General features: G+C 38.0%; 1 protein-coding gene across 1 annotated transcript; it reads right to left on the bottom strand.

The window, feature by feature from the left end:
- On the bottom strand, positions 1-26382 carry LOC146148049 (uncharacterized). The gene is made up of 18 exons (XM_083387006.1): positions 26263-26382; positions 26031-26192; positions 25824-25944; positions 23149-23228; positions 22897-23007; positions 21888-22007; positions 21184-21388; positions 20596-20758; positions 18656-18761; positions 15112-15351; positions 13561-13725; positions 12075-12205; positions 8733-8898; positions 7964-8115; positions 3935-4132; positions 3183-3249; positions 2356-2433; positions 1-1890 (listed from the first exon to the last, which is right to left on the bottom strand). Exons 1-18 carry the CDS (start codon positions 26299-26301, stop codon positions 1630-1632), a joined length of 2565 nt encoding a protein of 854 aa, XP_083243132.1. The 5' UTR covers positions 26302-26382; the 3' UTR covers positions 1-1629.
- Between the last annotated feature and the right edge of the window lie 232 nt (positions 26383-26614).

The raw sequence follows: 26614 nt of genomic DNA, 5'->3' as shown, positions 1-26614 counted from the left end.
TCCATACAAAATGTATTACTGACTATAAAAAAACACGAAACACGTACAATTTACAGATTTCCACTCAACGAACTGATATAAAAAGTCATAAATTGTAACAATATTCAGCAATACAGTGAACATGGGTCATTAAGTCACTTAGTTGAAGCAACGGATGAGTAACATGTGAAAATAAGTTGTTTAAATATTCCAGTTTTTTACAAAAATTATAAAACAAAATATAAAGCCAAGGCGTTTGGACATAAAATATTACGGTTTGTTTTGCAAGGGCGCATAACACAAGAATTAAACGAACTGCGCGGACAGGCTTACAGTGATTTGCATCTTTAAACAAACACGCTGAACAACTTGAAGAATACTGTTTGAACTCAAAACACTTCGGCAACGTCGGCTTCAGAAAAACGCACACAGCTTTTACGATCTTTTGAAGAGGCGGAGCGACAACGGAAAGGCAAACAATAAACCTACGTCAGAATTAAAACTAACACGATGTGGTGTGGCAGAAAACCTATAAAATCATAACGTCCATCCAGCACCCAAAAACTGTTATGTCTTAAAAGGGGGTCACAAGCTAAATAAAACCAACTTGGAAGTTTCCGTTAAAGCATTACGAATACAGATATCATGAAGAACTCGCGAGCATTCGGTCCAGATTGGTCGGAGATGGTATTAAGACGTGAACAAAAGTAAACAACTGGGTTTGAACGTTGTGGTAAAAAAATATTAATTTAGACACGGTATTGCTTGATCGGTTAAAAGTTCGTTTTCTAGTGGTTACTTGTAAAAAACAAGGGGGGCTACGTACTTAAAAAACGCATTGAAATGAAACGGCTTTGTGGTGACGGTATAGGGCACACAGCGGAAACGGAAGGACGTGTAATCACAGTGACGTATCACTAAAACACAAAACTCACCATCAGACGGGCAAGGCAAAGCAGATGTCAGTCACAAAACGATTTAAATTTACATGTTTAACATAGTCATAGACCCTAAAAAATCGTGGTGCAAATATACAGAAACCTCTAAGTTATAGAGCCGCGAAACAGGTGACTTTTATTGCTTCCAAGAAATGCAAAAAAAGAGGTGTATTCTGGTTGTTTAAAAATCTTGTGTTGTGTTTTACGAGCGCTTAACGAGGCAGCCGTGTCCTTACAATAAGATGTACACCGGTAAGGGCGGAGCGAAAAGTTTAAAAAACTAAACAAAAGTCGTCACAGTCGTAACATAAGGAGGTTATTGCAACGTAAGAATACGACAAAACCTTCTAATACGCATTCAATCGTACGGTGATACAGAATTGTCCAATACGATACCAAAAGATATTATGACTGTGGCAAAATATTCAAACTGGTAAAATATAAAACGTGTCGTATAATATGCAATGTGGTCCGGTTTCAGGCCCAAAATACATTTTACACTCTTGATTTACAATTTAAAATCTTTCAAGGAAGAAAACGTTGCGTTGGATGGCAAACGATGGCTGAAATGCATAAATTGATTTTGATCGATACCGACACCACCCTAGTATAGGACAAGTACCGATGCTATACACCTTGGCCTCTGGTAACGCCACGGATCCGATATTAACAGATAGGCACTTTGAAATAAATTGATTTTATAAACGCAATTTTAATCGATCACTTTTCCGACTCCAGGCTGGAAGCCGCCAGAGCTGCTCAGGTTCAGGTAGGACGACGACAGTCGCGTTCCGCCGGCTTCACTTCCGCTCTTGCGCGAACCGTAGGGTGACGTCATAGCGTCGAAGGCGCCTTTCTCGGGCGATGACGCGCCGAAGTCGATTGAGGTTGAAAGGCGGGAGTTGGCGTTCGTCACGAAAGGCTGAGGAAGGCTGCCGCTCATGCTGAGGCTGCTCAGCAAGGTGCTCAGTTCCTGAGCAACACACAAAAAGCGCGAGATAGCAATTAAACGCGGCGCTTTCACGACCGAAAAGTGATCTGGTTTGGGCCTCGTACCGATTTAAAACAATAGTGGCAATAAAGCAGTGAAGGAAGCCTTAGTTCTCGAGTTGTGCCCGATCCCATACGCTTATGCTCACTATACACAAAACTTTATAGAGGCCGCTAATTTCGTTTAGTTCAAACACGAATTTCACGTAGGTATAGTACAGCAACCAAAACATCATACGATAATATATTGTTAAGGAAAATGATACAAAACCATGCCTTCCAAGAAATACTGGGCAACAGTAAACCCTTGGTATATCTTTATTTCACAGGTTTAGTTAAATGCAGTATTTTAACGCTGCGGCCGTGCAATTATACCAAAAAAACTCTTAACTTATTATAATACGTCAGTTTGACTGGGTAAGATTATTATTGCAATGACGTCACAGACCTCTTTTTGCTGTTGCCTGTTGGCATCAACAAGTTTTCCAAGCTCTTGTTTCTGCTTCTCGAGAAGTCCCAGTTGTTTCTACGAATCAAGAAAACCTATAGCGTTTCAGCTCTTTTTGCTGTGCATTACAAAGCGTGTTTATTTATTGTATAGCTTAACTGCCTAAATAACACAGAAGTGCCAAAGCCTAACTGATGCCCAGTCACCTAGGAACTTGAACGTATGGGCCATGCGGTTATCCATTTATAAAATTTAATCTTCTTACATTGAGAAGGGTTTTTTATCTTCAAGGTAGAGTATAGGTTTTGGGGCAAATTTTATATCCTATATGGATATATTTGTGTTTAACATTTAACCTAAAATAAATAAGGTTTCTAATTTGGCGATATCTTTGGCATGAAACGCAAATTAATTTCTGGCAGCTTATTTGCCTAACCAATAATCCAAATATTTCCGTTGATAGATTCCGGAGGTCGGAAGTTCGACTCTCACCGCAGGCCATTTGTTTCCTTGTTTGTTTTCAAATGTCGTATTTCGCCGAAAATTGTATTTGTACAAAACATATATAGGGAAAGCAACAATAAGTGTTACAAAAACAAACATGGTAGATAAACAGATCAACTTCAAATTAGTCTTTGCTAAGTAAACCTTCCATAAAATATTTATTTTCCCTGACAACCGCAAACCTATTAGTCAAGTGAACGCAAAAGAAACTTTTACTAAAGGGCATGGCCACTATAAGGTTTCTCAGGAAGCGGTATTGCTGGTTTTGCCAGGCTTTTGTTTGCCGCTGGAAATTACTAAGTAACTTTTCTTTTTTTACTTACCTGAAGCATGCTGTTCTCCGCACCTAGGTCTTGCTTGGCGCTTGTCAGGTTATTGATCTTGTCCAAACTGTAAAAACGATATGTGATCTTACATGTGAAACACTAGAAACACCGGATTAACTACTTAAAGTTCGACGAATTAAGCACAGGGGCTACTTTGAGATTAAATTAACCAACGTTAGCGAGAAGGCGAGGAGTCGGAAATTGTGACTTCGATCGGTTGATGACCCCGCGGTTCCTGACCTATCAATGAATCACTAGTAATGCCCTTATGATCGCAATGTGTGCATTTGGAAATAATGGTTGGATGATGTGATTACCCACGCATAAACCGCTTAACAAACCTAAATTACCCACTTTTAAAATTAAAAGTCATAACCGGCAATCAATTAAAGGATAAACAACATAAAAATAGTGCAATGACATGCATATAAACAAACATTAAATTTTAAACAGTTGGAAGGTTGATGTTTAAGATCCTAATGCTTACATGCTTATGGATTAACAAAACAATCTTAATGTTATAGCAGCAAAACAAATAATATTAATGTTAAATTTTGCCACACGAAAATCTCAAATCATCCCTTTCGGGGGAAGTTACCTACAGGTTGAGAACCCTTCTTCGAAAGATGTCGCTTAAAAAAAATCCAATTAAAAAAATGTCTATTTAGTGCGAAATCACAATTATCCGACGAGTTTCCTTCTTTAAACATATTTCGTAAATAAAAATCAAGTAAAAACGCCAGGCCGACCTCTCCTCGACCTTCCGCAGCGCGTCGTCGGCCGCGTTGATGGCGTTCCTCCGCTCCTCCTCCGAGCGCCTGACGTCACTGGCGGCCTCCTCCTTCCACTCAAGCTCCCGCTCCAGCTGGGACTCGGCGGAGGCGAGGCGCCGCTCCAGGTTCTCTGTCTCCTCGGCGGTGGCGCGTCGCTCCAGGAAGAATAGCTCCCTGAAGAAAGCGGTACATATAGTATAAGGTTAATGTAAAAATGTTCTCTCGTTTTACCTTAAGCAAAGTCAGTCGTTTTATAAACAGGCCGTTTAAAAAAGAGCATGGTCGATTTTATTCAGGAAAAAGCTATACAAAATCAGTTGGTTGAATTAAATGAAAAAAAATGGATAGGCTAAGCCGGTTTTGGAAAGTAAAAAGAATAGTGTGAGAAAAAGAGGGTATGCAAAAAAAACCCAACTCTTTTACGTAATTTTAAGATGTAAAATTGTAAAGACAAGACCATTTGGCCAAAACGGCATCTTTAATCTCCCAATTCGAACTAAGAATATTTGCTTTAATTCAAAGTCACTGTCGTAATTTACTTGCACGGGCGAGGACATATTTGGTTACAAACATTAAGTTTGTCATAGTTTGTATGTTGATTATAAATGTCCGATAAAATAGGACCCGAGCCCACACGAGATGTTAATCGGTAGTATCGCTTCTTATCCGATATTCAGGTTCCAGAGCCAAAATTTATTATCGCATTTCAGACATGGTTTGCGAAAAAAATAAATCAACAGTCGAAAGCAACTTAACTTTTTGACACTACATCAAATTTTGGCCTAAAGGTCTGAAAACATTGCACCTGCTCGTTTTGATTTCATCATTTTGATGATTTTGTCACAGTATTCACGTTCTTTGGTATCGGATCGGATGGAAACACTTATCAACCAAAATAATATCGGGTATCGGTGAAGAAATAAAATATGAAGTATCGTACATCCGTATGGTATCGACTATTTTTTATTTGGTAGTTTCTGGCGCCTACATCTTTAAAGCATGTGACAACTTTCGTTGACGTTTGAAGAGAAAGCTATTTTGTCAGTACAAAATGACGTATTTTAGGCTCGTCCGGTTAATAGAATTATGGGTAGTTTCACGGTTGGCAGGTTAAATTTATCGGTTTATTCATTGTTGAAGAGATTTGGTGGTTGGTACAAATAGTATCCTTGTAAAAGCTCTTTTTGCAAGACCGCCCCGGTTTTGGTTTAAATTAAGAATTAGCAACATTCTTGAAGTGCCATGAGATTAACTATTTACTAAGGCGGGTGATCCATACATTACAAACAAATAGCTCCTTGAAACAAAGGTGCCACGTTAGCATCGGACAGCAAACTCAAAGCGTAACAAGTGAAAAATAAATAACGCTTTTAGATACAATAAGATAAAAAAAAAAAGTTTAAAAGGGCAGTGCATCACATAAAGTTTGAAACTAATTTATGTGACACTGATGATGAAAATAGCAAAAAGGTGGATGTGAAAAAAATTGTTACAGATATTCTATAACGGTGCACAGGAAAGTAATTTGAATGGTTCGCGGTTTGAGTTAACCTAAAACACGTACAGCATTTGGCAAAACGCTGTTTTTCAGGATTTTTTCTTTCGCTTTGAAAGTCTTACGCCGCTTAAACCGCCGGCATGTGTTTAAATCAACAAGTTCCAGTTTGTCGATTTTTCGCAGAATTTAACGCTTTGACAGCACGAGTGGGTTTGTTTTCTCCATCTCGTTAACTGCGTAGCAATTTCGCAGACCGCAGAACCGATTTGTGATCTGTCCGTCCACTATAGCTTTAACCCGCGCCAATGGCTGGCGAACATGTCACTTACAGCAGACAGACTGTCGCATTTTCGGGTAAACATTGTTTGGGTTTCCCTCAAAAAATTCGCGCTAATATGTGCGAAAGTTTATCGTCTTGCCCTCGGGCCATAACGAGGGAGTGATACAATGTCTGGATTCAACAAGTTTGAAATCATTTTTTTACATGGCCATATCAAATTCGGTTGCACGTTTTGGTAACTTTGAGGATTAAAATTTAAATGTATATTTTCAAGGTACAGGTACACAGTTTTGAAATGTCAATTTAACATGTTCCGATAGTACACAAGAACCTGGTTTAAACACATTTAGTTTGGTGCCTGACTTTAACAATGTGCTGTTTGTTGTCAAGCGCGAAATTCCTTACAGGGCAACAATGTGTTACAGACAATTCTTCAAAAAAGAAGCCGACTGACTCCTTGTTTTTCTGAGGGGGTGCGAACAAGAACGAACAGAATGTGAAAACCGGGACTGAATACCTTTTAACGCAACAAACAAAGCGATCAACTCACAAAAACCTGGCTAAAAAGAAGCCGCAGCTCGCATGGAAGTTCGCAACGCGTCTATAGCACATTGCAAGGTCAACACGGGACATGACGAGAATGGATTTGACGCGATAGTTTCGCTTCTTTGCACATAAAAAGGAGCCAAATGCCGCCACTGTCACGGTTGTGCAATCCATCATCTCAACAGTTGATGAACCTTAACACCACCGCAGTATATACCTCTCGAGTTTGATGCGCATCACGCCAAATGCGACTGTTGAATTAAAAATGACATGTTACAAGAATGTATCTTAAATATGGAGAATTACCATCATGGAGGTATTTGACAAATTATATGGGAGTATATTATATGGGAAATTGAAAGTGATATGGGGTGTTATCTTTAAATGTTGAACAACAAAAAGCAATATATTCTTTTAATTGTCCAACCTTTAAAGTTTATTTAAATGTAAATTTTTAGATATTTTTATATAAAAAAAGTTTAACAGATACCCATTAAGTACTACTCATCAGTAACGACACTAAAAAGGTTGAGAACCAGTGCTTAAGATAAACATGTAGAAAATAATGCAGCACGGACAATGGAGAACAAACCGTGGGAATTACGAACTTAAGTAGACGCTTTATTTTCCAGGAAAACATAATTCATTTTCAGCAGGGTAGCGGATCACCTGTTCCTTTTTTACGCTAATTTCGCGATTTTCGGGGATTAGTATAACGTATACTAATGGATAAAGTAAACTAGGTCTTGGGTCATAAGCGCCAATTATATCAAAACGCCTAAATGCCCGCCAGATGCGTTTGACGGTCGGTGATTCACCAGTTTCGATTGGCTTTCCGACGACCGATCGATATTGTCTTCTTAACAAATGTAAACTATGAAAAAATACAATCGTAGTACACAGAGAGTTATTCGCTGACTTTGTAATTGCAGGTGAGTCATTCTAGTAAGAAAATAGAAGGGAGAAACACGAGGCTATGGGAAGAGCGATAGGATATTTTCGTACAAATGATTAAGCGTTTGATTTTTTACAGAATAAATTAATCTTCGCCGTAAATAATCCAAAATACTATACAAGGGCGGCGCCCAGCTAGATATGTTTGAGCCAAACGTGCTGTATTAACCACAATAAGCCATGGCATTAAACAGAAATCGATTGCCTCGTTCTTCCACACTCGCACATACATTTGCTGAGCTAGATAAATGTACACCCCACATCAATTGCAGTCCTTACGTAAACCAATAGTTAAACAGTTAGGCAAAGATTGGTAGTTTTATTAAGTAAAATTGACCCAAACTGGGTCAGTAAAATACAAGGTCAACTCCCGGAGTCCGACCCTACTCCATAGCTCAGTATTCCACCCATAACCAAAATAGGGTCGATATACAATTCGCACTTATAGGGTTATTTCTCACTCAACTACAAAACATAGTCGGAAAATGTTCCTTATGCTATTTCACCTCAATACGATTTACAATATGTGGCCTTATAGGTTACCGACTTGCTCAAAAAAATCGCACGTCGGAGTTCGATTACAACCAAATATAATACGTCAGTCCGAATCCGGCCACGACTTCTCATCCCTGCATAGAAAAGCAAAACGTCTTTCGATAGATGAAACATACTGCACCGACAGTCATACCCTTGACCTTGCAAAGTAGCAAATCGATCGCCGTCTCACCTTATCCGCCTGATTTTGCTGCGGTGCTTGGACTTGAGGTTCTTGTAGCGATCAGCGTAGGATCGGGTTTGGGCCGCGTGCGCGTCCATCCTTTCCCGCAGAAGATCGACGGCGTCCTCGAGCTGGTTTCTCGAAAGTTCGGCGACGAGTTTCTGCACAGCGTGACATTGGCAGGTGGTTAAACCAGTGGTATTTTGTTTTAAGTTTGCAGATTCTTTTAACAGTTTAAAAAACTTTAACCGAATGAGAATTTAAGATTCTCACGAAAATTTTATGCTTTTCAAATTCCAGTATACGACACAAATTGACCAAAATACGTAACTGACATTAAAAGTGTCAAAAAATGTTTTTTGGCAAGCATTTGCTGTAAACGCCACACATAACTCCACATTACATATATCGGGCGACCACTTTATCAATAGCGTTTGAACTTTTATGTTTTCACAATGTGAAAATGTACGTTGTAAGAACCTGGGTATAAGTGTGGTATCTCTATTGCTCGCAAATAACGGTTACCGCGGGGAAATACTTTGTCAGATGAAACAAAAACGGGACTGAATCTGCAACAACAACAAATGTTTTACACTAACATTGAAAGGCCTAATTCACACTGCTTGTTTAAAACCCAGAAAACACAAGAACGTTCCCAAAGTACAAGAACAGTACATCACCATCATTCATTATATCCAAATGTGCTCATACGAATCGACAAAAAACGGAATGACCCCGCGCAGTTTTGCGTTTTTAATAAGCGAGAAAATCACGTTACCTCGGTTTGGTGCTGGTCCCGCTGCCCAGTTATGAGCAGTACTTGAGCCTCAGCGTTGAGAGCCCGCTTCTGGAGATCGGACATGGCGGCCCTCAGTTCGTCCTCAGAGCCCTTATGACAGTACAAGTCGCGGTCGGCCGACTCCAGACGCTGCTCCAACTCGAGCCTGGTAAAGTGCGGAGCAGAACGGTTGGAAAAAACGTTGTGTTGCAAACATGTCATTCTATAACTGAGTGTTGCTCATCTAGCAGTTTTATTATAATCAATCGACGTTTCGACGTCCTATACAAGACACCTTTGTCAGGGTAATGGCATATAATGCACATCTGTATATTATGCCATTGTCCTTTTATTTGGATGGCGTTTGTGCAAATACACACGCGCTAAAATTCAGTGATCCGTCTTCGATCTCAACAGAAATCTATTCATTGACCCGTAGCGAACTTGATTGGGCGTGATTCGACCATACTGCACGCGATCGGGAGTTCTACCAACAAGCAAGAAAATAGACAGCATCCCTATATACACGGAAATTAACGTTTCATTGGTATGTTGACGGCCGGGAGGAAATTCGCCAGAGATTGAAGTAAAAAACGAAAATATTATTTTTGTCCAAACCTTTTTTGGTAATTCAAAACGGTTTTTACACTTAAATTACATTGTGTGTCTAGGACATTATAACATTTTAGGAAACAAAAATAGCGTTTTGTGAAGTTTGCATAATATACTATTGCATTTTACTTGCTATGGCCAGCGCCACATCTCTGCCATGCTGAAAACCGGTTACGCCGAAACAGTAAACTCGCAGGTAAGCAGCATACCCCACAGGCCTTGCGGTAATCACTCAGGAAAACTGTGGCAGGAATAGGGGGACTCTGCTTTTTATTTATGTTTTACCAGATCGCAAATGAGATGCGCGCCACTCTTGTCGATAGGCTGCTGCATTGGAGTACCTTAGTAAACTCGCGCGGTTAGAGCGTTTGCCCCGTTCTTCGGTAGGTCACAATTTCAATACAAGAAAAACCGACAATAAAGATACGTGGTGCCACATGTCCGAGGACAATTGCACGCGTGTCTGCACGCCGCCAAAATTAAACGGCGTATTACGGTGCACCACACAATGCGCTATATGCGTATGAATAAATAAATAACCTTTTAAGTGTCAATCACTCAATTGAAAGAAACGCCATAAATTAGTTTGGGCATGTAGCATTACATGTTCACCTGTTGGTTACGATCTTAACCAATTTCTGAAAGTCTACAGATTATAATAGAAAACATAAATAAAGTAACAAACATTAATATATATTTTTTTCATTCTCTTAAAGTAAAGTTGAGAAAATGAAAACACCTGTGGGCAAAAAACTTTACAACGAAATTTTAAAGACGTAATGAATGCGCGATCGGTAGCTTTAAAGCAGTATGTTTGCAACGTCGGAGAGCCCGCCTTATGGTTTTAGTTGGAATTTCGCGGCGTTTTACCGTTGCGCTCGCGGCAAACAATTCCTCTATTCACCAGAAACCCGTCTTTATTCTTGCGCGAGTAGATTTATAAGAGTACGACATGGAATGCACCTGCACTGACAAGCGGCCAACATAACGACACGTAGGGTTGCTGTGTGGGACTATTCGTCTTAACCGAACGTTGACAAGCTTGTACGGTAAACAGGATGACCAGAAGTGACACGCAGTGACGCTGTTTCCCAGATTAAAGTCACAGAGAGGTTCACGTTGTTATTTAATTGTGAACGTCGAAATAGTCGCCGAAATACCAGACAGCAATTTCATTTTGATTTACAAGATTAAATCACCTGATGTGTAATGATAAAATCAACCCACATGATGGGAAAAAACAGTTAAAGCTTAACCCACCAACCAATCAGGGTACTGAGCTCACAGATGAAAAAAGAGGAAAGCATAACAACACGTGTTTTTGTAATATTAAAATGCATGCTTGATACTAATTGGATTGAAAATACTAGGACGTACAAGTTAAATATGACCACGGGTGTGTTAGGAAATCAAACCAATCTATTTGAAATCAAACGCATCCATTACTTTTTTTACAGAAAAAGCCTATAAGAAGAACACGAGATTTAAGCGCAGTAACGTTATTCAAAGGTGTCACCGTTTCGAAAAAGGTTATTCCTATATTTTCTGCCAAAAAAATCAGGCCCGAGCGGCAATTTTAGGATAAAACCGCAGGATTCAGTAATCAGCTAAAATAAGAACAAACAGTTGCCGCTTGCGCCGCTTGCGCCGCTTGCGCCGCTTGTTTACCTAAAGCATTACACCACAGGTGCAATCTTGGATGGCAAAGTATGTCGCCATGTAACATGCTATTAACAGACTGGGGATTGTTCTAATCTATATGATTACCGACAGCTATTATAAAATGCGATTTAGTGGCGATTTTAAACAATGCCCTAAAACGTAAATTGACGTTTACCACAATACAAACGTTTTTGTGTTGTTTCGTTTTTACTAATGAGTTGTTTGTCAAAATTAAGTAAATGGTTTTATACAAACGCTGGTTAAAGTGATTATAAACAAATTGTGGCAATTGGTTATTCTTATTATAAGAAAACACACCCACGCCACTAATTTAATTAAGCTAATACTATGACTTTCTTCCTTTGGAATAAGGGCAGCTAAAACGTTTCTTATATACCTACATTGGACGAATCTTCAACACACACTTTATTCGCCTCGAATATATTTTGGGCCTTGCATATTTGAAATTACATGCCAAACGGAATATCAAGAAATAACTTTTTGAAGGCAAACAATAAGCGACTTAATTATCGGAGTGATGGCTTGCATTAAACCCTGACTTGCCATATATAGAAAACGCTTGGCTGCGAATTTAATATAGCGATTACGTAAATGGTTTTACTCAAGACTTTAACCCATGGGTTCCCAGCCTGAGGGCCATCAGCCTTTTTCAAGGGGACCATGAAAAACATTGAAAAATAATATATTTTTTAATGTATCATATCTAAGTCTACTCCACTATGACAAAAGAAATCAATTCAAATTTAATAAAAAAATACTAGTACAGTACAGCAATAAGCTACTTCTTGATCTTGAGTTTACTTTCTTTTTTTTCCTCAAAATTTGTTAATATTAATATTTTGGCTACCCCTGCTAAAATAAGGAAGTATGATGAAAGTTATCTGTGTTGTATTCCTATTATTTTATCATTCTAACTAAATTGCGGGGGCCATTGATTTCTCAAAATTTTCAGAGGTGGCCACGGCGTAAAAAAGGTTGGGAACCCCTGCTTTAACCCGTTCAAAATTCCATCTGTATAACAATATTTTGTGCCCCAAATTCTCTCACCTGGCCCTCGTCTCTCCGGCGAGTTGATCCTGGCTGAACTTAAGTTCAGTTTCCAGTTGCGCCAGCCTCACGTCCAGCTTACCAGATGTTCCCGTGGTTTCAGACATCAGCTTCTCCTCAAACTCAGCAAGCTAGTGTAAAAATGGTAAAAGCTGAGCATTTGGGGGCTAAAGACAAAATGTCTTGCGCGGAACTGTTTGTTGGCATGACTTTGGGTTTACTCTTTGCGGTTTGGATCAGTGTAGAGCTGTGGTTCTTAAAGTAAATGGAAGTTTAAACTTTGTAATTTATTGACTGGCAAATTGGTTTATCCGGCATATTTTTCAAGAGTTTTAATGATAATTAATCAATTCTCTTGATCTTTAGGTTTATTTTTCAGATAATATTGGGTCGGGCATTATTTCAAGCAAACAAGAGGAATCTCTAGGTGAAAAAGTTTGAGAACCGCTGATGAAGAAGCAAATAACAACTAACCATGATTTCGGATCCCCTAAACTCGAAGAGACAAGTGACCTCGTAATATTCTAGATCTGTGCTTCTTAACTTTTTAAGTTTTGTTAACCCTAACATCTATCTCTAGATTTGTTCACTGAACAGGTTAAACACCCGGAATTTCCGCCCTGCTCGCAAGCTATCATCCATTTCTGACGGTTCACCCTTATTCATCCCTTTTGGTTGGTTCACCCTTATTCATCCCCTTTGGTTGGTTCACCCTTATTCATCCCTTTTGGTTGGTTCACCCCTGCAAAAAATTTATTCACCCTGGGGTGAACCATTCACCTGATTAAGAAACACTGTTCTAGACTAGAGAAAACGTAAAGAAAAAGGGCGTTAAGAATTTTCTTTTTTGATTATTTACTATAAAAAAATATTGACTAATAGAATAAGACGTGCTGCTCGTTAAGCTTGATGTGAAAACTTAGCATTGCGTGCGAGCTTTTCGAACGCTTTGATCGTCCTCACTGCTGGAAGCATGTACGAATTGCAATGTGTTATTTGCCGTGTTCGACTATTGCAGTGGTTCTTAAACTTTGGTAACCTGAAGAACCCCTATGTTATTTTGCAAGCGTTCGTCGAGCCCCAAATTTTCGCTCAGTATTTGTTTCTTCCTCCTAGCAGCTGAAACTTGCATTTATATAGGTTAAATTGGCCAAACTTTTAATTTATATTGTCACATGACACCTTGGCACATAAAGAAATTCAAATTTAGCTTGAAATAACAGCATTTATGTTTCAGAGGACGTTCTCGCTGAACCCTTGAAACAGCTGCGTCGAACCCCAAGGGTTCGATTGAACCCTGGTTAAGAGCCACTGGACTATTGGATTGCGGGTAAAATATCGCTTGAACTTGAGTTACCTAAAAATCCCCACAAATTCAGAAGGCAAAAACGTTTAAATCGCGTCTTAAGACTGGGACATAAAATGGCATTGGAACAAAGTCTACGTGTAACACACTTTTACATTCATTCATTTCGCAGCATGTTACCTTTGTGCGAAGTCTTTGCACTTCTTCGCGATCATCGCTCATCGAGCGTTTTAATCCGGCCGCCTCCAGCCCGTCCTCGCTGTCTTTTATCCTGAGCTCCAGCATTCCCTTCTCTCGCTCGGCGGCGTTCAACTTGTCGAGGGCCTCCTTCAACTGACGCCAAACCTGCGAAACAGAATGGTTTGGCAACGCTTTGAAAAAACATACATAACATCTAGCGAAGGGGTGCATAACCTTTCAGCTGGTGACAGCCGCATTGACAGTGTTCATTTTTTTTACACCAGTTGAATTTTTTTCAGAAATGACTTCAGCAACTTAAGCCAAAAAGTGACGTCATAAAATAATTAAGACATGATGTTCTCTAACGAACTCGTGCGAAGTCTCTAAGGAACTCGCAAGAAAATATGGAACTGAAATGTTGGCTAAATGCGCGAAGTGCGAAAAAACTTATAGGGTTTAAATTTGGCAAAACTTTTAATTCAAACGAAATGATCTTAGGCACATTAAAAGCATCGCATTTTGTTAAAAACATCGGCATTTATGCTGTAATTTATTAAAAGTTGAACTATACACAAGTTTTGTTAGTAACGCGGCGTAACATGCTATACATAGCGCCTTCGATATTAACGGATTTACTACAAAGCGCGAAGCGTAAAAAAAAGGTTTTAGATAGAAATTTTTTTAAGGGGCATGGCTGTGTGAAAAATCAATAAATCGAATTTAGTTTAAATTAAAAAAAGAAAGACAAATTCTTCGCAAAAGAAAATGGCCAACGTGACACAAAATCGTACTGGGTGGCAAACAACAAGAGACGTGGTTTACAAAATATGTATGCTACCGCACTAAACAACAGCACAAACCACAAATTACATTGTTCCAATTCACTTAACGAAACTGGATACGCGATCAAAGCAGCATAGCGCAAAGATTTTTTGGACGTGGAACACTTACCCAAGGTACACTCGGGCGAAGGCGCCTATTTCATAGATAGCAGCTCAGTCAGGTAACGAAATTACCAGGCGAGTAGGGGCATACTTTACTGCTGCTGTAAGAACTATTCGCGAGAAAATTGGTGGCCTTTCGCCTACTGCAACTGCGACCAAGCAATAACAGCGAAATTTGCTTTTAAGTATGAATATAGCGTCGGTCTCAGCTGGCCCCAATTACATTTGTGTAAATGCGTCAAAGTTTTTAAGTTACCTTAATATAACACTTTGTAGGTTATTAGATTATTTGTTTAATATAAACACTGGTCAATCTTAAAAATTGTACTGAAATATTTTGCTTTCCAACGCAGCTTTACAAACTATAACTATAGAGACTATAGAAACTGGTTTTAAAAGTACATTTAAGTCACAAAATGAAAAATCAAACTCAAACTTCGTCATATTTACGGAATTACCAGCTTTAACATCTACAAAATTAATTACCTATAATCTCTTCCTGTTCAACACTGGTCGTAAAAATACCCGCGATACAGCTATAGACCAACTTTGAACAGCGGTCGGTAATTGCGGAGTTCAAAAACATATTATTGGTAAAAGAAAATACCTTGGTCAGCTCATTCTCCAACACGGCGTTGCGATCCTGTAAATCCGCGGCGATCTTCAGTTGTGCGTCGTGACGCTCCTTCCAGCCGCTTCCGGCCGCGACACGCAGCACGCTATCCCGTTCGCTGTCGGCCAAGCGGGCCTGGAGCCGGTCCACCTCGGCGCACTGTGCCTCGTACTGACGTCGGGCCTCCGCGAGCTTGGCCTCTAATTCGGCCAGAGATTTGGTGTCGGGGGGCACCTAAAGAAGGCAAAAAGAATTATGTTTTGACCCGATTACCGGAAAGTGTTAAGTTTCGGTTTGGAGAGAGGTACAACGCATAGTGGTCACTTGCTTTCTTCTCGCATGCGATACTTCCTGGACTTATACGGCAGATCCAGACCGCGGATGGGGTCGGGCCGGCCCTGCAAGCAAGCAAGTTATTTTGACGTGCCGCCAATTTTCAACAGAACTTTTTATGCACGATTTTTATTTCAGTCAATAAGTTACACTTGTAAGACACCCTCACATAAACCTACTTTTGCTAGGTTGTCAAAGCAAGGGTATTTACAGCTTTCTTTTAAAAAAAGTCACACTTCAAGTTATGTTTTTTAGTTATTTCTTTTGTCCCGGCTCTCAAACACATTTTCTGTTTCTTGTGCGGCTCCAGTCAAAAATATTTGCCCACCCCTGGGTCTCACTGCAAATTGTATTCGACAGATTATAGTATTTGCTAATGGTAATGCATTGCTTGCAAAAAAGGTGATTTTTGCATAGTTTTGGTGCAGCTAAACGGTATTCTATTGATACTGCGCCGTTATCGCTGACAACGTCCGAAGGAAACGATCCTAGTTACGAATAAAGACATATATCACTTCAGTTTAGGATTGGTAAGACTGTTAAAAACGACCAACAGAGTAAAATGTTTGACCTGCGTTCCGCAAATAAACCCAACGGTAAGCTTAAACTGCTGCTGATTACTTAAAAATTAGGCGTATGTTGTTAAAATGTTTATTATTGCACCTTGGTAGAAAAATTAAAAATAAAAATAATACACAATATATAAGTTAACATTAAATATTATCGTAACTTTCACCTGGTTTGTGATATTGCTTTGTATGGGCCACGCGCCACTACTGCATAAAAGCAGCAGCGCAAAAAACATTACTTATTTTGCGTTGGTATTTCAACCAGTAGGTAGGCCAAAACCGTTGAGCAAATGACACTTCCCGACGCCTTTAGTTTGAGACAACGAATAAGTTTACATCTCTCAAAGTTTAATTTATCGAAAGCGAAGCAGACGTGACTGGAGGAAATACCAAAGGAACGTGCGGAATTTCACCTTAACAAAGTGAGGGTTTGTCTGCTACAGTTCACTTGCTCGGTCTGCGCTTACATTTACGTAACCGCGGCTGGCAGTAAAGCCTTCTGGTGAAAATAAAATAAGGCCCTTTGTCTACGTTCATGAAAAATTAATACACAGTGGACATTGACATATACCTAACAATAATGAGGGCAAATATATAAGATTTAATGCAAAAGTTAACGTGTTCTGAAAATTACGCGGTTCTCTAGCTGTTATACGAGGAATAGGTAAATTTTCCTACTAAAATAAAGTCTACCAAAGTCGCGAAAATAACAAAATAATTATACCTTACCCAATAATAGACTGCGATATTACGTTGCGATGTGACTGATTTAAATAACACAATCAGAACAGTGTCTGTCTGTTACATAAGGAGCGCCATTTATCAAAATTCCTTAATACGTATTATTTATGACCATGTTTTTGCAAATTATCTGTGTTGTGGCCCTCGCAACAGCCTACTCCAGCTTCCTATTGTAGATTTGCACTTAAATTCATCACACGTTAACCCACTTTATAGGCGGCTATTATTAAACTAATGGATAAAAATGTGGTTCGCAAGTTGAAAAATTTGTTATAGTCAATGGTACGAAAACTATCGCACGATCCTTCAAACATATTTTTTCTCATAAAACAGCGTGAAATCTCCCACTTGGAAACTCAAAAGGGTGTTTGTCGGTAAGTTAATTTGTCCTTTCACGCACAGGTGTCGCCGCCGAAAAAACAAAACAGCTTTTGCCAACAGCAGCAAGGAACATCGTTTGTCGTGGACTGAAACAACAATCGCGCAGGTTCGAAAGGCAAAACACGCCGACTTAGTCGCTACTCAGCGTTTCACTGACGCGATTCCGTGTCATTGCCGCAAATACACAGGACGCCACTGACAAATTTCCAAGTAAGATTGATAGCAGCGGCGACGCCTTAAATTTGAAAAAGTGCACGACGAGCGGCGGAGACGATCGATCTACATGTTGGCCTGCGATGAGAGTGAGGCCAATATTTTTCCAAACACGGCGCAGGCCGCTTGCTTACAAAACTGTGGCGTTACGAGTGAACGACCATGGGCGCATTTTGTCAAGTAAGAGCGTGAACGGTTCAATCGGAGTTTGTCTTTTCTATCTGTAACAACAGACTGATGGTTGCCGGTAAATTAGTTTAAAGACAAACGCTTTATCTTCGTTTTAAATAGACGCCACCCACACCTGCATGTGTCCACGGTAATGTCTTTTTTACATTAGGGAGTGTGTTCATAATCGGTTCCTCGTACGCGAGTAAAAGTTGTACCTTATTTAGTTTACTATGAAATTACATGCCCACGTGCAATAGAAAGGTCAAATTTTCTATTATTTGGCTACACCCAATTTGCAGCTTGACCATAAAACAGTCGCTTAAAATTACCGCCAAGCTAAGATCGAAGTTGACAAGTATAGCTACCTACCTAAAGTAAAAGTTGTACCAAATGTGCGTAAACGTCGTTGGAAGGAAATTGTAAGAGAAAGTATGTTTTGAGGATTATTTTTTTTAGATTGTCTACCGGAGCACCCTTATTTTCAACCTTTACTGATAGATATGCCATTTTTAAAAATTATACACCAACCAGGTTTTGACGTTTAAACCAAACACAGTAGATTAGCGAGTTTCAATATTCGACCACGCTCGACAGAACGACGTCAAGTGTCCTCTCAAACACAGCTGGTGATTTGTCGCTTTGTGGCACACCTCCAATGAGAGGTTAAGTGTAATACACAGCAATACCCATGCATAGTAGAAACAACTCTGCAGCGCAGTGAAGCTGCAAATCGTCATACAGGGTAATCCAAAAAAAAGAAATGCTTTAAATTAAACGAAGTAAAAGTTAAAAATTTAAATGTTCGCTGATGAAAAGCACAATTCGCAATGCAAATTATAAACAAACTCAGTAACCCGGTGATAAGAGTTCGACCCATTTAAGGTAATTTTTCGTTAAGAATCCTTGATTAAACACAAGTTTTAAAATACGGATGGAACTTAGCAGCGGTTTGCCTTCTAATGTTCACCACCTATTGCATCATATTACCTTTCTTTAGACAAAAAAGCAATGCGGCCTTATGCCATTAACATGGGATTAGCTTTACGCACGTGCGGCCGTTATGCAGGAAAACTTAATGAAAAGTGGCGGAATGAAACGCAGTAAAATTAGTTTATTTGACAAGGTCTTACCTGCTTGTTTTCCAGCTGCTGGATTCTGCTCCGCAGGCTTTGCAATTCGTCTCGGTGACGCGCTTCACGCTCCGCTGCCTTTGCCTCGTCGTCAGCAAGGGCTTCCCTTAAGAGACAGTTAAGTGATAAACGCAAGGCTAAATAACACGAAACAAATTAATATCCTACTGTAAAAAAGCAACGTTCAATGCATGCTACCATTAGATAGCTGATATTAATGGATTTGTTTTCTGAGTAGCGTCCTAAGTATGATGTCAAGTTATAATTTCGTGTTTTATGGCGTGCCACGTATTTTAGTATTTGCTTCTGGCTGAAAAGTTGTGAAGCACTGGTGTAGGGGTTTAATAATACAGGCGTAAGGAAATTTACTTTAAATGCTCACTGAATCAAGTGCTTTAAAAAGTAGACGCTTCGTAACGCCGACAAGTTTAAGGAAGTCGACATATTTGGAAGTAGTATGACTTTTATTAAACAAGCCGAACACATATAATGCAAAAGATACGTCGTGCGCCTAAAAGGTTTTTTGCGGTTGGGCTCTTCGCGGCGATGTTCGTGACCCATCAACAAACGAACGAAATCTTAAGAAATCAAGCGACCAACCTTTAAAAACACATGAAGTACATCACCCCATTCGCCTTAAACGCTTCCACCTAATCTGCGTGACGCGCCAGGTGGATTACACTCGACTGGGGACAACTAAAAAGCTGCAATTTTACATTCGGCCCTAATTCGGTAAAGGTGCAAGCTCACGGGCCAAAGCGACTTCTGGCTTGATGTCAACAAAGTCTTTATTGTATGCAAATGCCGAAATCCCTTCAGCGCCAAAGCTATATAAGTTTTCGTTTTGTGGCGTCACGATAAGTGAATAATAAACCTTAGACCTAATGTAGCGTAGAAATGTGTAAACCCTTTTAAGCCTGTACATCGTGCGTGAAGGGTTACACGGCGTTAGGAAAAAAGAACATCCCACAATTATAACTAATCGATGTCTTGATCTAAATATAGCGTAGAAAAAAACTGGGACTAATTTAGATAAAATTACATGCGACACCCATTTAAGTGATTTACAATAAAACGTACATTAATATTGCGGTAAATTTTGGTGAATATGTTGTTTTATACTTGCATTACGTTTCATATATGCAGTGGTAAAACTCAGAATACCAAATACTGTACAATATATGACAAACTACGTACAATACACGTATCAATTTCAGTTTACTATGAAATTACCATGTCCATGTGAAATAGAAAGGTCAATTTCCTTCTATTTCATAGAAAACAACAACAAATCTGGCTACACCCAATTTGCAGTTCGACCATTCAGCAGTCACTTAAAATTACATATAGAAGTTAATAGGTACAGCTACCTAATCGAAGCAAATCAGTGTTGGAAAAATAATTTAAGCACCCATTTTCACAAGGAAAATTCGGTTAACAAATATCCATAAACCGATGAGCCAATGTGCGTTTTTTGATGACGGCTTTTAGACTGAAAGGCAGAAATGCCTAAGACGTGTATGCGATCATCAAAACTACTGATTTAGGTGTGCCTTCATAAAGGCGAACCAATATTATGGGGTAATGCTGGTAAACTTAGCAATATTTTATTACCTAAAGTTTATTTCTGAACATAAATCAAGCCGTATCTTGCTTATGACATCATAACAGGTGACCCTTGGTTGGCCACTACGACGATTTAGAGCAAAATAGTTAGTTTTTTTCCCTTTGACTCTAATAAAATGAATTTGAAACTGAATTAAATTATGCAGTTTGTTGACGTTCTAGTTTTAAAAAAAATAGTATTTTGAAATTGGTTTAAAAAACATAGAAAATTTAAATTTATTTCCTTTTGTGTCTCAGTTCCAGTTGTATTCGCAATACTTCGTAAAGAAGCACAAATCCAGGCCCATTCAAAAAAGACATATAAATTGACTTACTGCATTTCGTCGATGATCCTCTTGGAGTGAGAAACCACCTTAGTCCTGTCGTGGCCATGGTCAGTCGTTTCATGATTATGGACTTCGGCCGATAAGTGGGAACTCAGCTGGTCGTTTAACTTCAGGTTCACTTCCTTGAGGTTTCGGTTCATCTCTTGCAATTCTGCCCAAATCGAAGCATCGTCAATATATACGGAACGGAAAGAGACATAGGGTTGAATGGACAGGTTGGAAGTTTTATGGCAACTTCATCCAGCGTTCAAAAATGATTTGGAATGTAAAAAACTCTGAGTTTGCGCAAGCGTCATTGTAGATTTAACATTGTTCTCTTGATTTAAATGGGCAGCTTTATTGTTTGGCTACGGTAAAAACTTAAGGTGCATTTTTTTGGAATCACAGGTGAGAAAAGTTTCTTACAAAAATAACTACTAAAAGGACACCTTTATAAAAAATATATATCTGGAAGGCGACTTTTTATATAATTTAACTATTTTGTTTTTTGTACAATGTTCGCAAGAGTCAAAAATGCTAATGTGCTCATCATATACACGCGCAATTAAGAAGCGCGGCCAGAGTCAAGCAACCCACCTTCGATGTGCGTGGTGAGCTCCAGCCTTCCGCTTTGCTCCTGTTCCTGGGCGCTCAGAATCTCGCCGCGCAGTCGCTCTGTTTCGAGGTCGTGCCTCCGCTGCAGCCTCTCAATATCCTGCACGTGGGTGGCCGTTTCGGCCTTGGCCTCGGCCACGCACGGGAGGCCCTTGATTCCGTTCAAGGCGTTCGTGAGATCGACGACCTTTTGAATAAAAACGGCGCCGAGTTGCGAAACTTCCCAAGTCAGAAGTGGTGTTAAGGCCAGATAAAATAGGAAGATTACGCGAGATAAAAAGGAAAGACTGTTAAGGCCAGATAAAAAAGAAAGACTGAAATAAATGCAAAGACTTTTGCAAAATCATAAAGCTCATCAACGACTTTTCAATATACAAATCAATTCAAGGGCGAGGAAAGGCAATTAAAGATTCAAAGAAATCGTAAAAATCCCTATATTTGAACATTTTTATACCAACTACTTAGGTTAGTTGCTAGGAACGGGCTGACTGATGTTTATTATTTTAATGTAGTATGATCCTGATTAGGTCAACTGGCTCGATGAAGCCTTTCCGAAGAACCCGGTGTTTTCTTTACAGTAATCGTGATACAATTGCGTTTTATTTTGTTGGGTTTACCACGTCCTGCATTTTGTACATAAACGTTTAACAGTTTTTTTCGTTTAAATTTTTGTTAAAAGTACATACCTGCTGATTTAGTTGGTCCCTTTCTTTGAGAGCCTCAGTGAGTTTCGAAGCCATGCCTCCCATCTCGGACATTGCGCTGGTCATTCGGTGACGGAGCTCACTGTCTTCGGACACTAAACTCTGAAAAGGATTTAGGTAATTGTGATAGTTACAACATTCAAACAACATTGGTCCTACTTATTTTTGCGAACAGCGCAATTCGAGCCAAATTTGCTACACAACTTGTAAATTTTATCTAGGTGTTTAAAAGTAAATTCACAGCTAGATGGCAAATTTGTTGCATTGAGCTTCCTGATAATTGTTTTTTTCAATAATTTTTTTTTAACAGTTAGCTTGGCTTATTTGTTTGACAAGTAGTATGCCAAGTAAACTCAGAGTGACAGTTTAAAACTTTTCCCTCCACATAATTCTGTCTTACTAATTAGCATGAGTTTCTGACAACATTTTAGACAAATTGTTTGCATGAATACAGTATATAAATCGTGTCAAAAAAGATAAACAACTATTTTAACAATATACCATTCCAGATCAAAGCAAAAAAATACTCTAATTCCATATTTAATAAAATAAACATTTTAAATTTACATATTGGTAAATCGATATAACTAAAAGAGAAGAATTACTTTTTTGTTTTAAAATAACATACTTAAAATTCCTGTTGTTAGTAGGGCATAAACAAAAATTGTTTTAGTATCTTTTTTACCCAAATATTTTTAATTAAATGAAATTGAAAAAAGATACCCATTGTTACTTTTTTTTAATTTAAACAACACTGTTGAATGTGAAAGTCATGTTACAGAACTATATATATTATTCTGTTTTAAATTAATTAAAGTTTATACATGGGAAACAAAATATGTTACCCACTTGACACACGCTTTCTGATCTACTTATGCTTTCTGATCTACTTATTCTAGTAAATAGCTAACAGGTTCTAAGACTCATTAAAAAATCTTTAGTGAGTAGTATTTAAGATAGAAATAAAGGGGTGTTTTGGCAAGATACTTACATTAAGTTGATCAGACAGCTTTGAACTGTGAAGGTTAGATTCATGAAGCTGATCTTGCATTACTTCAACCTTGTCCATGAGAGTAGCACGGACAACAAGCAAATATGCCATCTTGATCAACAAAAAAAGTACAGTTTTTCCACCACATTATATATAAAAAAACTCTTTAGCATAACATGCACACTATAGTATAAAAAATGTGATAATGAATTTAAAATGTAAAATATATTAGTTTTACGCTTATATACCCACTTGTTCACTGAATGTACTACCAATCAATTCATGCAATCCTTCTTGCTGGCACATATCAACAACTTCATCTTTCTCACTTTCTACACATACCCATATTTTAACACAAGACAATAAATAGCCTAGACTATTTTCACAATTCTACAAAAGCTTGTTTTAAAGTTTTGTTTAATAACTTTGCTTGGGAATAAAACAAATTTATTTTCTTAAGCATTTTTGTTTGATCACAAATATATTATCCATAAATAAAATTATATTTCAGAAAATAGGTGGTAAGCAAACACTTAAACTTTCAAAAGGTAAGGAAATTTAAAAACGATTAGCCAGCACTAAATTATATAATGTGCCACTGACACAGTTAGGCCAACTGTAAGCCAAGGTATGACATATTCCGGTCTTTACGGGGAAGGATATTTTGTCTGCTTTAAGTAGAATATTTAGGCTAAAACCTTAAGTCAGGGGTGTCCAACTCAACATGCCGACATGCCAATTGGTATCTTTTAACTTCTTTCCGAGCCAAATTTTAGCAACTATTTTTTTCTAAAGTTAAAAGCGCTTTTATACAAAAAATAAAAAACAGTATAGCATTGTTATAATATTAGAAGTAATTGTTTGTTGTGGTAATTGATATGATTGTTTTGTATTTTGAATAAACAATGACAATTGGCTGTATAACAAATTTAGCTTTTTTGACAAATGGCTATATTTTTGGGGGCTTGCATGCCATTTTTTATTATGTCGCGCGCCACATTTGGCATGCCTGCCTCATGTTGGACACCCCTGCCTTAAGTGTTCTTATTGTAGATCGCTGGGTAGTGGATATCATATTTTGGGACAATACTCATAACTAAATTGTTTTAAAGCATAAAGCAAAATAAAGTACATATAATAGTCTGTATTGCCTTTTGAAAAAAAAAATTCTATGTCCAGATAGAACTAACATATTTGTGGATACTTTGGTAACGCTATCAACCAAGTCTTATCTTTACAACAAACTTATCATACACACAACTATGCATCAAATTTGCTTTGTATGGGAACTGATCGTTCTTGTGTCAGTGATAGTGAAATGCTTACATTAAAAATAAAATTATGCGCAGTATGCCCCAGTATGGCAGAAAGCTGGCAACTTGGCGACTACGGCCGAAGAATCAGACAGAAAACCGAAGAAATTCGCCAAAAAAAAAGTTTTTTTTTAAGTTTTTTTTGTATTTTATTTGAAAGATCGATTTTCCAAAAAGAACCTGTGCTTGTTTTACACATATTGAAACAAATATATTTTCACAATGCTTTATATGTAGGAACATTATGCACTAAAATTGGCAATAATTAATTTTTTTGTGCCATTCTGAAAAAAAGTTACGAAAGTATGAAGCACGTTGTTTAGCAGGGAAAGGCCAGTGTTAAGCATATAGATTGTTTATTAGTTTAATAAGTACTAAATTTCAATAGAACTGTTGTATATTTGCAGTTTTACTTTGATTTGACAAGTACTTCTTTATTGAGTTAAAAAAGCAAACATGATAGTTGCCATTCCTGTTAAATAGACAGGTATGACATTCCCACGGCATATCAAGAAAGTACCAAGCCATGCTTCTCCACCCAAGGCTTAAACTATATTTTGGGCTGTTTTAATTATGTAAACGCAAAAATGTTCGCGCTTCGCGCGAACTCCTGCCTCCTTTTGCTATGCTAGTGTCTTTCAAGAATATATAGTTTCCAAAAGGCACGATCCATACTATGGTATGTTGCACTTCACTGTGTGACTCTAATTTCAAAAAACAATTTCTAATAACTTGGATTATAAATATCGTTTAACAACAAAAAAAATTGTCCCAATTTAAAGAATTTTTTTCTCGATTTTTGATCTAATTTTGAGTTACATGTGTGCACATGAGTTCACCCCAAAACAGCTTATCTATGTAACAGTGTTAGACTAAGAAAAGCAGACATGGTGCACCTCTAGTCCCCACTGTACCTCAGCACACCCCTGATGTATTGCTTTATGTCACAAAAAAATTGGCGCCTACGCCGCAACTTTTTGCTAATCCATTTACTTGTTAACACTCTTGTTTATTGTCTAAACATGGCAAGGTTGATACATTCCTTAGGTAGGCGAACACATCATTTAAGTTTAGGGTGCGACAAAAAACCCGAAGAATTTAGCCCAAAAATGCTCGTCACCAGAAGGCTGGCAAGATTCTGCCAGCCTGGTATGCACAACCTCAGGAAACCCTAATTTACATGGTATAAACTTCATACTGAATCAATTACCAATTAACAAAACAAAATTGAAAATGAAGGCAAATGACAAAATTGAAAGTTCAAAAATGAGCTTGTTTTTTTAGAAAACGTTATATTACATTCTTATTTCAATCTTGGTAAATACTGGCCCAAATTTACCAACACTGTTGTAGCAGAACATCATTGGTAAACCAATATATATAGGACTACTGCTACTTGTTTGTTTTATCTGAAAGAATGTTCCACTATGTAAACAATTAGAGGGTATTGTCTTAAGTTTCTAAAATATATGTATATATTTGTTAAAAATTAACCCAGCACTATTTTAAGCATAGTTTTGGTGTTAAGTTTAAGTGCCTGTTGCTAAAAAAAGTAAAAAGATATTTACGTTTTACATATTTTCTTAATATTTTTACACAATAAACATTAGAAACCATATTTTTTGTGAAGTTGTTGGATTTCTTTTTTCAGCTTCTCATTTTCACATTCAAACTCAGCAGTCAACTTGTCTCGTTCCTCACTCAGAGTTCTAACATGATCAACATAATTTTGAACCTAAAATAAAAAAGTCTTACATCCATTTCTTGACTGTCTATAAACTTATTTAAAATAATAAGATGTGCAACACTGTTGACCCATACCTCAGTTAGTTCTTTGCTTTGTACTGTTTTGGTGCTTTCAAGTTTTTGTTCAACAGTCTCAAACAACTGCCACAGGTAATTTACTGTAACTAAGGATGGCGGATCAGACACATTGCTATCTTTGTCCAATAAATCATATCGAAAAAGCGCTTCGAGTACATCCTAAATGTAATTTGGGGTTTACATATTTGAATACATTATTGTAGATTTTATACAATACAAGAATACTTACATTAGCCTTTGGGGGTACATCATATTGATCGGCATCCATTGTTAAAAAACACTAACATACAAACGTCAACTATATTACTTGATAGTCCATTTATTATTTTAACAGTGCCTACAATCCATAGCTTCAAAAATCCAGGAAGTGAACCTGCCACAGAATACATATTGGATTAAAACTATTTTTTGTATGATGTGCGGTATGCCCACTTTATCATTGAAATACATCGTTCACCTGGAAATTAGGTATACCTATCTCGTACATTTTAACCATTAACGTTTGTTGAAAGGTTATTATTCTAGAAAAAGAATAAAATCTTAATTATCTCAATTATTGCGATAGATACAATTAGTAACGC

Source organism: Ascidiella aspersa, chromosome 4 (genome assembly GCF_963924565.1).
Source record: "Ascidiella aspersa chromosome 4, kaAscAspe10.2, whole genome shotgun sequence".
Lineage (NCBI taxonomy): Eukaryota > Metazoa > Chordata > Ascidiacea > Phlebobranchia > Ascidiidae > Ascidiella > Ascidiella aspersa.
The sequence above is the reverse complement of the archived record's forward strand: the minus strand, read 5'-3'. Positions and strand labels throughout refer to the sequence as shown.

Excerpts from the sequence above, each read along its gene's own strand:
- LOC146148049 (XM_083387006.1), bottom strand. The coding sequence starts at position 26,301 with ATGGATGCCGATCAATATGATGTACCCCCAAAGGCTAAT. Across the intron at positions 23,229-25,823 it reads ACAACTTCACAAAAAATATG|AAAGTGAGAAAGATGAAGTT; the intron begins GTTTCTAATGTT and ends GGGTATGTGTAG. Across the intron at positions 18,762-20,595 it reads AGGATCATCGACGAAATGCA|GGAAGCCCTTGCTGACGACG; the intron begins GTAAGTCAATTT and ends CTGTCTCTTAAG.